The sequence below is a fragment of the Symphalangus syndactylus genome, chromosome 6, assembly GCF_028878055.3.
Source record: "Symphalangus syndactylus isolate Jambi chromosome 6, NHGRI_mSymSyn1-v2.1_pri, whole genome shotgun sequence".
Classification (NCBI taxonomy): domain Eukaryota; kingdom Metazoa; phylum Chordata; class Mammalia; order Primates; family Hylobatidae; genus Symphalangus; species Symphalangus syndactylus.
Window position 1 is genome coordinate 58,550,165 of NC_072428.2, and position 14,573 is coordinate 58,564,737.

At 46.1% G+C, this 14,573-nt stretch overlaps 1 protein-coding gene across 2 annotated transcripts in view; it reads right to left on the reverse strand.

Moving 5' to 3' along the window:
* INTS4 (integrator complex subunit 4) overlaps positions 1 to 14,573 on the reverse strand; it is a 133,244-nt gene that overhangs the window by 7,881 nt on the left and 110,790 nt on the right. For both annotated transcript variants that reach the window (XM_055283030.2, XM_063641406.1), the window contains exons 19-21: positions 4,707 to 4,766; positions 2,152 to 2,311; positions 1,790 to 1,933 (exon numbers count right to left, since the gene is read on the reverse strand). In XM_055283030.2, the coding sequence (XP_055139005.1) occupies positions 1,790 to 1,933; positions 2,152 to 2,311; positions 4,707 to 4,766 (364 nt within the window). The remainder of the gene's footprint in view (positions 1 to 1,789; positions 1,934 to 2,151; positions 2,312 to 4,706; positions 4,767 to 14,573) is intronic.

A 14,573-nucleotide genomic window follows, 5' to 3' on the forward strand; every position in this document is an offset into this window, starting at 1 on the left:
ATCACGTAGAATACAGTAACCTAGATTAGGCTTACAAAAGAGTTAATGAATGGAGTTCTGCAGGGTCTGCTTTAAAGAACAGATCTACAGTATTTTAATGGGGAATGTAATCTCAGTGTCATCTCTGAGGCATGTTTACTGCTGTATCTCTATTGAGCACCTGAAGTAGTGCCTGGAACAGAGGAATGACTCAGGGTGTGGTGACTGGACTGGATGGCACTTTCAAACCACTGGACCTGTCCCACGATGGGGCAGTGAGTTTCCCGTCCCTCTACCTATAAGGTATCTAAAAGATTTAGCCTTGCATGTGGTAGATGTGCTTTGAAGGGGGTTTTTTAGGAGACAGTCTAGGAGATGACCCTTAAGTAACCTGCCTACAATCTCCTTTATGCTCAATTGATCAGTGAAGTTTTTTTCAGGGACAATGTAAAACAGTAGTTCTGCTGGTATCACTGACTACGTATTAGAATCACCTATGAACTCTTAAACACTAGTATCCATGGGCCCTATTCTCAGGATTTTGATTTAATTAATGTAGGCTGACACCTGTTCATCTGTTCTTCTTAATGCTTTCTGAGTAATCCTAAAGTGCAGTGAAGGTGGACAACCACTAATGTGGAAAAAAACAAAAAAAAAAAACCACTCCAATATGCAGTACAACTTCACAGCTAGCTCAGAACTAGTTCTCTGCAGGTCTCATAATTTATAATAATTCCTGCTTGGAAGCCAGAAGGCCCGTTCCTCTAATGTCACCACAGCCAAAAAGCATAATCTTCAAGGCCTGATTCATCCTTACCTCCTCCAGGAAGCCTTCTCTGCCTGTTGCAGCCTATTTTTCTGTCCCCTTATTGTACTTCCTGCCAGTGCTTGCATCCCTGCTTTGACTCATATCCCTTCGGCCCTTCTCTCATATCCCTTGTGCCCTTCTCCTTTCCTTTCCTGAGCCTTCACCACACTCCAAATTGAATACTCTAAAAGGTTTAGCCCTGCATGTGGTAGAGGTGCTTTGAAAGGGGTTTTTTAGGAGACAGTCTAGGAGATGACCCATCCTGTGCATGTCTACTCACCAAACCCCGTTTTATAATTGCCTGCCCATTTGTATGTCTCTTAATGAAACTATGCACACCCCGAGAGGAAGAACTGTGACATATTTACCTTGGCAACCACAGCACTTAGTGCATGCAATAGAGTAAACACGATTGCACAGATGGATGGAAGGAAGGATGAATGAGTGGACAGATGGATGAATGAAGGAGTAGTACTCTTTGTGGGGCTTAACTGCACTGTCTGAATTGATTAGTGTCTCTAGTACATTTCTCATATGTCTCTATTACATCTATGTAACTTGGGAAAGAATATTTCCTAGTAATCGCTTTTTCCCATCCATAAATTTTATCTGCCAGCTGACCGACTCACAGCCTGAAAGGAACTTGTTTATTACAGTTTTCTGTAACAAAAGACCAAATCTTAACGTCACATTACAAGATTAGAAAAGGTCTTATCATTTAGTGAACCCTTACTGGGTCCTGGGGGCTTTAAATACATTATCTCTTTATGTCAACTCCTCCTATTTGTCAGTTGTAGAATCTGAGACTCAGAGTTTAAAGTAACTTGCTCCAAACAACACTCAGCAGTAGCTGAGATTCAAGCCTAGGTTCTTTCCCACAGAGGCTCTTTCTTCTCCTGTCCCAGTTTCTGTCCCTCAGGTAGAGACTACAGTGGTACTAACATTAAATACTTCAACACAAGGTCAGTCTAGAAGCTCCATGAGGACCCAAACCCGACAGACCTGGACCTTAACAGTGTTCTGAGGATCCTGCACATGCTCCAGGGTTGCATCAACATCCAGGGCAACCACCAACCCAGAGGTAAACCGCAAAGGGTTGTCTGACTCGCCCGCTGGCTCAATGATGGTAGCTGAGGCTTTGTGGATCTGTAAGCAAGAGGAAAATACTATGATTCTAAAGCCAGGTCATTCCTGGACAAGAAAACACATCTTTTTTCTGTCTCCTTATCTAATGAGTGGGCATGTGGGAGCCACTCAGAGGAAAAGCCTAGCCCAGCTGCTCCATTGGTCAAAGAAGATCACCGAGGTAAAGATTTTTGACCGTCTGGACAGATTTGGCCTACAGAGGCCAAATAGACCCTGACCTGCTCTGGAAGTGGGAGATGCAGGAAGGCACTCTGTCGCAGCATGGTCTGTAGAATTTTGACCACTTCTGCAGGTTTGGATGTCATGAGTCGGGGCATAAGGTCAAGGAGTTTGTCCACAAAGCTGTCCTGCAAGTGGGGCAAATCAGCGATGAAATACCTGGAGAAACAAACAGAAGCAACTGACTCATTCAACTGTGCACTCATTTCACCACAGGCTGGGCCCCAGACACCTACCAAACCCTGAAGTAGGAAGAATGATGAAGTGAGAGGAGCTTGCAGTTTACGACCAAGATAGACTGGTACCTATACAATCATGCCTCAGTCACCAGATCATCAGAAAGGCCTCTGTTTATTGATAACCATTATGTGCCAGGCATATTCTTAAGTGTTTTACATGATCTTATTTAACTCCCAGCAATCCTATGCATCATTAGAATTTTTATTTTCATATTATAGATTCATTAATTATTTTAACAAATACATTTTTAAGTCCTACGAAGCACCAAGCACTATTTTAGGTTCTGGAAACCCAGTGAACAAAAGAGAACAAAACGATTGCTTCAATGGAGCTTACATTCAAGTGGCAGAAACACTGAGACTCAGAGGGGATGATGCCTCACTGAGGCTCAGAAAAGTTAAGTACGTTACTCCTGGCTCAGACTGATCCAATTTTGTGCCTTGTGCCAGTGGATAGTCAAAAAATATCTCACTGAGGAAGTGATATCTGTGCAGGAACTCAAAGGATGGATTAAGAACATCAGATGAAGAACTTTGGGGATTCAGAGCTATCATCTTCCCAAAAAACTTTTCAACCCAACTGTGCAAAAACAGACTCTCTAAAGAATCTAAAGGCATGAACTTATTTCAGATTCAAAACTAGAATTTTTTTTTTCTTTTTGAGACGGAGTCTCGCACTATTGCCTGGGCTGGTGTGCAATGGCGTGATCTCGGCTCACTGGAACCTCCGCCTCCCGGGTTCAAGCAATTCTCCTGCCTCAGCCTCCTGAGTAGCTGGGATTACAGCTGCCCACCACCACGCCCTACTAATTTTCTGTATTTTTTTAGTAGAGACAGGGTTTCACTATATTGGCCAGGCTGGTCTCAAACTCCTGACCTCATGATCCACGCGCCTCGGCCTTCCAAAGTGCTGGGATTACAGGCGTGAGCCACCGTGCCCAGCCTCAAAACTAGGATCCTAAAAAGCCAAGCTAGATAGTACCGTTTGCTAGAGAGCGTTACCTGCTGGTGGAGGTAGTGTTGCAATTCAGCCCTATAAGAAGCTGTCATCACCCAAATGACAAGTACAGAGTCATAAAAACCTCAGGTTTGGTGAACTTCATGAGGGCAGAGACAATGAGTGGAAGAAATGAAACAGACTTCATCAGTGCTTTAAGATCCTGTGTCTTCTTCCAGTATTATTCTGCCAGCATACCAGAAGTCTGGTCACTCCCTCGACTCCTATTTCTTCATCAAGCTTTCCATTCAACTACTGCATGTGCTTTAACGGATTCATTCCATATAAAACTCTGAAAAAATATATGTATTCTACAAAATAAAATTTACCTACAGAATTAGAAAATAATTGTTTAGATTATAGAGAAATATGCAAGTGTAAGAACACTGTGGGCCTGGTGCAGTGGTTCACACCTGTAATCCCAATACTTTGGGAGGCAGAGGCAGGAGGATCTCTTGAAGCCAGGAGTTTGAGACCAGCCTGAGCAACATGGCGAGACCCCATCTCTAAAAAAAATATATTAAAAATTATCCGGGCATGGTGGTACATGCCTGTAGTCCTAGCTACTCAGGAGTCTGAAGTGGGATGATAGCTTTAGCCCAGGAGTTCAAGGGTGCAGTGAGCTGTGCCAGTCTGGGTGACACAGTGAGACCCTGTCTCAAAAAATAATAATGAGGTCAGATGCGGTGGTGGCTCACGCCTGTAATCCCAGCACTTTGGGAGGCCAAGGCAGGCAGATCACTTGAGGCCAGGAGTTAGAGACCAGCCTGGCCAACATGATGAAACCCCGTCTCTACTAAAAATACAAAAATTAGCCGGGTTTGGTGGCAGGCACCTGTAGTCCCAACTACTTGGGAGGCTGAGGCAGAAGAATCACTTGAACCCAGGAGGCAGAGGCTGCAGTGAGCCAAGACTGCGCCACTGCACTCCAGCCTGGGTGACAGAGCAAGACTCTGTCTCAAATAAATAAATAAATAAATAAACGAACAGATGACTAATGGTTTTTTTTCAACAAACGTATTTACACGTTTTCTTCATATTACTTGTCTTTTTATGGACTAGCTGAGTGCTAAATGCAAGAGATTCCTGGTAGGTTTAGTTTTGAAGCTCTAACTTCAAAGAAGTTTCTATAACATTAAGGAAAAAAACCAAATTAGGTTTTTTTTCCTAATTTAAGGTTAACGACATGTCCACAAATGATAGCTTGGCTGCACGAGCTAAACGAAGGAATGTGATTTGTGATTGTTCCTATTGCCTGCAAGTGCTATTCTCCGTGTAACCAAGATTTAATAAACCAGAAGAGTTATAAAATACTTACCTCTGAAAAAAGTCTACTTCCTGTAAAAATTTTTCACACATCCCAAATAAGGGGTCAAGTCTGTAGAAAAGAAACGTAAAATAATTTGCTTGTGAAATCTGCAAACTGAGGAGGACCAAAAGTCCCAGAGACCTGAGCCTAAATTAAGGGAAAATTAGCATATTACACTATAAAAATGATCTCTAAAAGTAATAGAAGACTCCTAATGGACCTGGGGGAAACACCTGTCGGGATCCCAAGACCTGAATAAACCACTGCAGTGCCCGTTAAGCTCAAAGAATATTAAAAATCAAAGACTATCACAGGCTACACTTGGCACTAGACTCACTACGAATACAGGAGAGAAGAATAGCATGTGGGCAGTACAGTGTCAAGTTCTCCTTCTGCGGGAGTCCTTGCTTCATTAGCATCTCAGCTAGTATGGTCTCTATACCTACCTGATTTAGATCTCATCTCCTTGCACATGAGCTGTCAGCATTGGGATGAAAGCTCCCTGATAGCTGTATGGACTGCTGCAAGATCTATCCAGTTTCAAGAATCACTGCACTCAATGAAGCCTACAGCCATTGTATCGGCATCTGGAAACTAGTTCATTTATATTTCCTTCTGGTCTACATGCAATTTTTACTCAGAGATCATTTTTTCCATAGCAGTATAGCCTACTAATGTAGTTGATACTGTAAGGGCTCCAAGAAACATACCTAAAAAGTTAACTAAATTCCTATGCAAGAGGGGAAAAGGTTTTGTTACTACTTTGCTGACAGACATAGATGGTGTTCCTTCCTCTCTATCTTGAATTACTTGGCCTTACAGTACTTGAGAACATTTCATTTCAGTAAAAAGTTATTGCATACCTAAATAATCCAGGCAACATGCTAGGTCAATATGACTTACTAAGTTTTGACCTTTATATATTTTCTTCCTATTTCTTGTAGGTAATTTCTGCATGAAACTTCCCACTTGTTTTCTTTACTATATTATTCATTGGAGGAATAAAGTTCCCACCAAGATAAAACAAATACTCTTTCCTTATGTAAAAATATGTAAGAGAATAATGTCAAGGTTTAGTCTTTTTATTAAAATATAGTCTCCATGAGTAGACTTTGTATTCTTCATCATATATTTCCTAGCACAGGCAGCATTCAATAAGTATTTGCTGAATGAACAAAAAATGGGGCCGGGGTAGATGGCAAATGGAAACCTACTCTGGAAACAACATTCATTCTAATTCTTTTCCTGAAAAAAAAAAAAAAAAAAAAAAAAAAAGTAGCACTTGAAAGTTTTTAAACTAATCTTCTACCAGAAATGGAAGTGAAATTTCATAGTGAGGTTACCCACCAAACACCACAAGGAGTGAGAGGGCTAGAAGGGAGAATTCCAGTCAAGCAGGGGCACAAAGGAAAGCAATTTGGCCAAGCAGTGACATTTCTTCATTTGTTTGCCTGATTTGAGAATCATCTTGGAGAGACTCCAGGAAGTAAAATACAAAAAGATTTGGGAACTCTCCCCAAACGTCAAAAAAGAGCAGGCATCCTCATCAACAGGCCATATACATGAAGTAGGCCTCTAATACTAAGAACTCCTACTTTTCCTTTGGCGTGACGGAAGGAAAGCTATGAAAGTGAGGCTCACTCAGGGGCTAACAATCATTAAAGAATACAAATTACCAACTTAAACTAGTCTAGACTTTCATTGTAAGTATGCAAAGACAATAGAAAATGACTAGGTGTTATAAACGACAATCAGGAGCTGTAAAGGAGACCAAGCAGTCCTCAAAAAGAGTTAAGTCAAGGCAAGAAAGCACAGAAAACTTTTTAAAAAATTCTAATCAACAACCCCGGTGAGAGTTAACAGGGATTTAAAAGGATATTACATTGACAAAGCAAGAGAAACTGCTACAGAAACAGCGGATGACAAAATGAGAAGCTATACGGAAGAATAAAAAAGGAAAAAAATAGTAGAGAAGCACACTTGGAAATAAAACACATAATAATGAAACCAAACTCAACAGTTCAGAACAGTGGAATCAACAACAATGTAAACTGAAATGATAAACTAAAAAGAGCATATTAAAGAATTTACTGGCCAGGCACAGTGGCTCACACCTGTAATTCCAACACTTTGGGAGGCTGAGGCGGGTGGATCACCCGAGGTCAGAAGTTCAAGACCAGCCTGGCCAAACATGGAGAAACCCTGTCTCTACTAAAAATACAAAATTAGCCAGGTGCAGTGGCGCATGCCTGTAATCCCAGCTACTTGGGAGGCTGAGGCAGGAGAATCGCTTGAACCCGGGAGGTGGAGGTTGTGGGGAGCCGAGATCGTGCCATTACACTCCAGCCTGGGCATCAAGAGCAAAACTCCGCCTCAAAAAAAAAAAAAAAAAAAAAAAAGAATTTACTCAGAATATAGAATAGAAAAACAAAGAAATTGAAATTACAAAAGAAAAGGTATAGGAAAAATAGATCCAGAAAATCCAACATTCAGTATGACAGACTAGAGTGTATAGAAGAAGTAAAGAAATAATGGAGGCTTGCTTGCTTGCTTGCTTGCTTGCTTGCTTCCTTCCTTCCTTCCTTCCTTCCTTCTTTCTTTCCTTCTTTCTTCTTTTCCCTCTCTGGCCCAGGCTACAATCTACTCGGCTTGCTGCTGCCCACGCCGCAGACTGCCTGGGACTGCCGGCGCGCGCCACCGCCTGCCTTTTCTCCTTTCACTGCAGGCACGCGTTCGCCATCTTGGCCACGCTGGTCGCCAGCTCCTGACGCCGAGTGCTCTGCCCGCCTCAGCCTCCCGAGGTACTGGGACTGCAGACGGAGTCTCGCTCACCCAGTGCTCGGTGTTGCCCGGGCTGGAGTGCGGTGGCGTGGTCTGGCCTCGTGGCAGCCCCCGCCCCTCAGCCGCCTACCTTGGCCTACCAGGGTGCTGGGATTGCAGCCCCTGCTCGGCCACCGCCCCATCTGGGAGGTGGGAAGCGCCTCTGCCCGGCCGCCCCGTCTGGGAAGTGAGGAGAGCCTCTGCCCGGCCACCCACCGTCTGGGAAGTGAGGAGCGCCTCTGCCCGGCCACCCCGTCTGGGAAGTGAGGAGCGCCTCTGCCCGGCCACCCACCGTCTGGGAGGTGAGGAGCGCCTCTGCCCGGCCACCCACCGTCTGGGAGGTGAGGAGCGCCTCTGCCCGGCCACCCACCGTCTGGGAGGTGAGGAGCGCCTCTGCCCGGCCACCCACCGTCTGGGAGGTGAGGAGCGCCTCTGCCCGGCCACCCACCGTCTGGGAGGTGAGGAGCGCCTCTGCCCGGCCACCCACCGTCTGGGAACTGAGGAGCGCCTCTGCCCGGCCACCCATCGTCTGGGAGGTGAGGAGCGCCTCTGCCCGGCCGCCCCGTCCGGGAGGAAGTGAGGAGCGCCTCTGCCCGGCCTCCCCGTCCGGGAGGAAGTGAGGAGCGCCTCTGCCCGGCCGCCCCGTCCGGGAGGAAGTGAGGAGCGCCTCTGCCTGGCCGCCCCGTCCGGAAGTGAGGAGCGCCTCTGCCCGGCCGCCCCGTCCGGGAGGAAGTGAGGAGCGCCTCTGCTTGGGCGCCCCGTCCGGGAAGAAGTGAGGAGCGCCTCTGCCCGGCCGCCCCGTCTGGGAAGTGAGGAGCGCCTCTGCCCGGCCGCCCCGTCTGGGAAGTGAGGAGCGCCTCTGCCCGGCCGCCCCGTCCGGGAAGAAATGAGGAGCGCCTCTGCCCGGGCGCCCCGTCCGGGAAGAAGTGAGGAGCGCCTCTGCCCGGCCTCCCATCGTCTGGGAGGTGAGGAGCGCCTCTGCCCGGCCACCCCATCCGGGAGGAAGTGAGGAGCACCTCTGCCCGGCCGCCCCGTCCGGGAAGAAGTGAGGAGCGCCTCTGCCCGGCCGCCCCGTCCGGGAAGAAGTGAGGAGTGCCTCTGCCCGGGCGCCCCGTCCGGGAAGAAGTGAGGAGCGCCTCTGCCCGGGCGCCCCGTCCGGCAAGAAGTGAGGAGCGCCTCTGCCCGGCCTCCCATCGTCTGGGAGGTGAGGAGCGCCTCTGCCCGGCCACCCCGTCCGGGAGGAAGTGAGGAGCGCCTCTGCTTGGGCGCCCCGTCCGGGAAGAAGTGAGGAGCGCCTCTGCCCGGCCGCCCCGTCTGGGAAGTGAGGAGCACCTCTGCCCGGCCGCCCCATCCGGGAAGAAATGAGGAGCGCCTCTGCCCGGGCGCCCCGTCCGGGAAGAAGTGAGGAGCGCCTCTGCCCGGCCTCCCATCGTCTGGGAGGTGAGGAGCGCCTCTGCCCGGCCACCCCGTCCGGGAGGAAGTGAGGAGCGCCTCTGCCCAGCCGCCTCGTCTGGGAGGTGAGGAGCGCCTCTGCCCGGCCACCCATCGTCTGGGAGGTGAGGAGCGCCTCTGCCCAGCCACCCATCGTCTGGGAGGTGAGGAGTGCCTCTGCTCAGCCACCCATCGTCTGGGAGGTGAAGAGTGCCTCTGCCCGGCCACCCATCGTCTGGGAGGTGAGGAGCGCCTCTGCCCGGCCGCCCCATCTGGGAAGTGAGGAGTGCCTCTGCCCGGCCACCCATCGTCTGGGAGGTGAGGAGCGCCTCTGCCCGGCCACCCATCGTCTGGGAGGTGAGGAGCGCCTCTGCCCGGCCGCCCCATCTGGGAAGTGAGGAGTGCCTCTGCCCGGCCACCCATCGTCTGGGAGGTGAGGAGCGCCTCTGCCCGGCCACCCATCGTCTGGGAGGTGAGGAGCGCCTCTGCCCGGCTGCCCCATCTGGGAAGTGAGGAGTGCCTCTGCCCGGCCACCCATCGTCTGGGAGGTGAGGAGCGCCTCTGCCCGGCCACCCATCGTCTGGGAAGTGAGGAGCGCCTCTGCCCGGCCACCCATCGTCTGGGAAGTGAGGAGCGCCTCTGCCCGGCCACCTATCGACTGGGAAGAAGTGAGGAGCGTCTCTGCCTGGCCGCCCCGTCTGGGAAGTGAGGAGCTCCTCTGCCCGGCCGCCCCGTGTCTGGGTAGAAGTGAGGAGCTCCTCTGCCTGGCCGCTCCGTCTGGGAGATCTACCACGGAGGCCAGAAGCAATGTGGGGGCTGGACGTGGTGGCTCACGCCTGTGGTCCCGGCACTCTGGGGGGTGAGGCGGGTTGATCACTTCGGGCTAGGAGTTCGAGACCAGTCTGGCCAACTTGGCGAAACATGAAGAATACAACAGACAAACCAACCAACCAACTCAGTGACAACAAAACAGGTCTACCCTGGAGTCATACTCTAATTTTTTCTATTTTCCTCCCTTTCTGATCCTTTATCCCACTTTCTTTTTCTTCCTCTTCCTTCTCCCTCTTCTTTGTCAAATAGAGGATTGAGTTATTATCACTGATCCATATAAAGTCCCTCTCTCATTTATTTTAACTCCCACCCCCCATTTCTATTCCCCGACTTCCCATGTGCAACCTTCCTAATATGTTTGATACGCATCTTTTTGTTTGTATGTATTTTTAGAAAATGTTTATTGTTTTTGTATGCAAAAAAAATTAATAAAAAAAAAAAGTAAAAAAAAAAAGAAATAATGGAGGAAAAAAAAAAAATCCCTGAGCTAAAAACAGCTGATACTTCAAACTCCCACCGAAGATCAGCAAGAATATTGAAAGAAAACACATACCTGGACATATCCTGGTGAAATTAAAGAAAGAAAGAAAATTTTAAAGGTTTGAGCATGAAAAATAAGCTGTAGGGAAGAGAACCAGACTGACATAAGACATTCAACTGTAACATTAAATACTAAAAGGGAACAAAGCAGAGGCAGAGAGTCTCTATGAACCTATTCTGGTTTGGCGGGGGTTGCCCAATAAAATAAATAAAGGCACCATAGCAATATGGAAATATTGGAAAAGAATTCCATTTATGTATAAGAGCAGAGGAATTTAAAAGGCGACGGAGAACAGTGGTGGCAAAGTTGGAGCTAAACTTATAAAGATTATAAGTGGTGGCTCACGTCTGTAATCCTAGCACTTTGGGAGACCACGGTGGGAGGATCCTTTGAGTTCAGGAGTTCAAGACTGGCCTGGGCAACACAGTGAAACCATGTTTCTATTATTTTTAAAAATAAAAAATATTTTATAAAAAAATTAAAAATAAAAATAAAGGATATACAAGGATTATGTGCTTATAACTTTAAAAGATTATATTTATAAACAAAAATTAATACAAGCTACATTATAAAAACATAATCAGCTGAAACAAACCTCCAGGTTATTATTATTATTATTATTATTATTATTTTTTTTTTTTTTTTTTTTAGACGGAGTCTCACTCTGTCGCCCAGGCTGGAGTGCAGTGGTGCGGTCTTGGCTCACTGCGAGCTCCACCTCCTGGGTTCATGCCATTCTCCTGCCTCAGCCTCCCGAGTACCTGGGATTACAGGCACCTGCCACCACACCCGGCTAAATTTTTTTTTTTAATTTTTAGTAGAGACGGGGTTTCACCATGTTAGCCAGGATGGTCTCGATCTCCTGACCTCGTGATCCGCCCGATTCGGCCTCCCAAAGTGCTGGGGTTACAGGCGTGAGCCACCGCACCCAGCCATATTATTGTTATTATTTTTAAGACATAGGATCTTGCTCTGTTGCCCAAGATGGAGTGCAATGGCATGATCATAGCTCATTGCAGCCTCGAACTCCCGGGCTCAGGGATCCTCCCACCTCAGCCTCCCAAGTAACTAGGACCACAGGTGCACACCACCCATGTCCAGCTAATTTTTGACTTTTATTTTTTAGAGACAGGGTCTCACTATGTTGCTTAGGCTGGGGTCAAACTCCTGGCTGGGCTCAAGCGATCCTCCTGCTTTGGCCTCCCAAAGTCTGGGATTACAGGTGTCAGCCACTCCATCTAGCCCAAATTGTTATTATTATTTTTTGCTCAGTAAGAGACCTTAATTGGCCTAAATTATTATTATTATTGTTATTTGAGACGGAGTCTCACTCTGTCACCCAGGCTGGAGTGCAGTGGCGCAATCTCGGCTCACTGCAACCTCCGCCTCCTGGGTTCAAGCAATTTTCTGCCTCAGCCTCCCGAGTAGCTGGGATTACAGACGCCCACCACCACGCCTGGCTAATTTTTTGTATTTTTAGTAGAGATGGGGTTTCACCATCTTGGCCAGGCTTGTCTTGAACTCCTGACCTCGTGATCCACCTGTCTTGGCCTCCCAAAGTGATGGGATTACAGGCGTGAGCCACCGCGCCCGGCCAACTGGCCCAAATTACTTAAGCAGTAAGAGACAAACAAAAGCATACTAAAATCTTCATCTTGATCTTAGATCATCTTGATCTTAGAGAGGTGACCATAAATTCTGTTTAACTTTTTACGCTGATAAATATAAGTTCACTATGTTCATTAAAAATATAAGTAATAACAGTATTACTAAAACTAATATTAGTTAACATGTATCAAGTATTTATAATGGATGTGACAGACACTATTTTAAAGGCTTTGCATATAATAATCCAGCCAGGCACAGTGGCTCACGCCTGTAATCCCAGCACTTTGGGAGGCCAAGGCAGGTGGATCACTTGAGGCCAGGAGTTTGAGACCAGCATGGCCAACATGGTGAAACCCCATCTCTCCTAAAAATAAAAAATTAGCTGGGTGTGGTGACGTGTGCCTGTAGTCCCAGCTACTTGGGAGGCTGAGGCATGAGAGTTGCTTGGACCCGGGAACCAGAGGTTGCACTGAGTTGAGATCGCGCCACTGCACTCCAATCTAGGTGATAGAGCAAGACTCTGTCTCATAAATAAATAAAATAAATAAATGGTTTTGCATATAATAATTCAATAACTCTTACAATAACCCTGTGAGGAAGAGATAGGTACTACTATTATCTCAGTTTAACTTATGGGAACAAACTGAGGCCAAGAAGTGTTAAGTAACTTGTCCAAGGGTTACTCAGTTTGCAAATGGTAAAGTCAAGATCTGAACCCAAGCAGTGTGGCACCACAGCCCTCTTAACCAGTATGTTCTACTGCCTCTCACTTGAAGAGTTTAGAATTAGGGTGCATAACTTTCAAACCCCCGGAGGAAAAAAGAAAACAATCCAGCAAAACTCAAGAAAGAAAGAAAAAAAAGAAAAAAGCAGGAATGCATACAAATGAAAAATATAGGCTGGGCATGGTGGCTCATGCCTGTAATCCCAGCACTTTGGGAGGCCGAGGCGGGTGGATCACCTGAGTTCAGGAGTTCGAGACCAGCCTGGCTAACATGGTGAAACCCGTCTCTACCAAAAATACAAAATTAGCCAAGCATGGTATTGCATGCCTGTAATCCCAGCTACTTGGGAGGCTGAGGCAGGAGAATCACTTGAACCCGGGAGGCGGAGGTTGCAGTGAGCTGAGATCGGACCACTGCACTCCAGCCTGGGTGACAGAGCGAGACTTTGTCTAAAAGAAAAAAAAAGAAAAATATAAAATATTATAGCATGAGTAAAGACCTAAAAACATTAGTATCTTTATATAATGACATGACAAGATAAGCATATTATAATGTTGGGTGAAAGGAATAGGAGGCAGAACAGCAAAGTATGGTATGATCCCCTTTATGTTATTGTATACATCTTTATAATCTGTTTATATGGTTTGGGAAAATCTGGAATTATACACACGAAATGTTGGCAGTTGTTTTCGAAGTGGTAGATTACCAGAGAACCTTCACTTACCCTGTAATATTTTAATTTTTGTAACAATTATATATAAGCTAAAAAAAATCTTTTTTTAAAAAACAGTATAGATGCCATCACAAGCACCTTTGTTTTTTCAGCTATAACTGGCACATAGTAGGGATTAAACATTTGTTAAATGAATATATGAATACCCTTTTTTTTTTTTTTTTAAAGATGGAGTCTTGCTCTCTTGCCCAGGCTGGAATGCAGTGGCGTGATTTCAGCTCACTGCAACCTCTGCCTCCCAGGTTCTAGAGATTCTCCTGCCTCAGCCTCCCGAGTGGATGGGACTACTGGTGCATGCCACCACGCCCAGCTAATTTTATGTATTTTTAGTAGAGACAGGGTTTCACCATGTTAGCCAGGATGCTCTCAATCTCCTGACCTCGTGATCTGCCCACCTTGGCCTCCCAAAGTGCTGGGATTACAGGTGTGAGCCACTGCACCCGGTTACATATGACTATCTTTAAGATTAAATGATTCTTTGACTTAATGAGGTCACTATCAAGATAAGTGAAGAAATAAAATATTTTATTTTTCAGGATGTTATTTCTGACCTAGTATGTTTCTGTGTTTAAACATTCATATTTATATCTCTATGCCACTTTTTTTGTTGACACAGCGGCTGGACTGAGCATCAAACATGTCTGTGAGCCTAAGTACTTTTTTGTATCAAATCTATGATGCCATCATTCTTAAGATGCACCTTTATTTTACGAAATAGTAAGAAACAAAAAACACTATGGGACACCATCAAAATATCTGATTTAAGAGAAGTTACAATAATAAAAAACGTGTATCTTGGAATCAATGAAATGTGGCAACTCCAGTTTTCTGAAAGTCTTACAGCTATAATTACACTGAGCTCTTATTACGTATCAAGTACCATACTAAGTGTTTTTAATGTATTATCTCATTTATTCTTCATAGAAATGCCATCAGATAGATGCTGTCTTAATTTTCATTTTGTAGAGGGAAACAAGGTACAGAAAGGTTCATAACCAAACAACTAGTAAGTAGAAAAGACAAGATTTGAACAAAGTAGTCTGACTTCCCAGTACTTCCTCTTAATTTATCCTTATTGCCTGAGAAAAAGCTTATTAGTCCCTTCAGAACAGAAAAAGTGGTCCCTGGCACTAAATTCTTAAGAAAATCTATCAAGTAGGAGGATACAGAATGTCCTTATTGCCAGA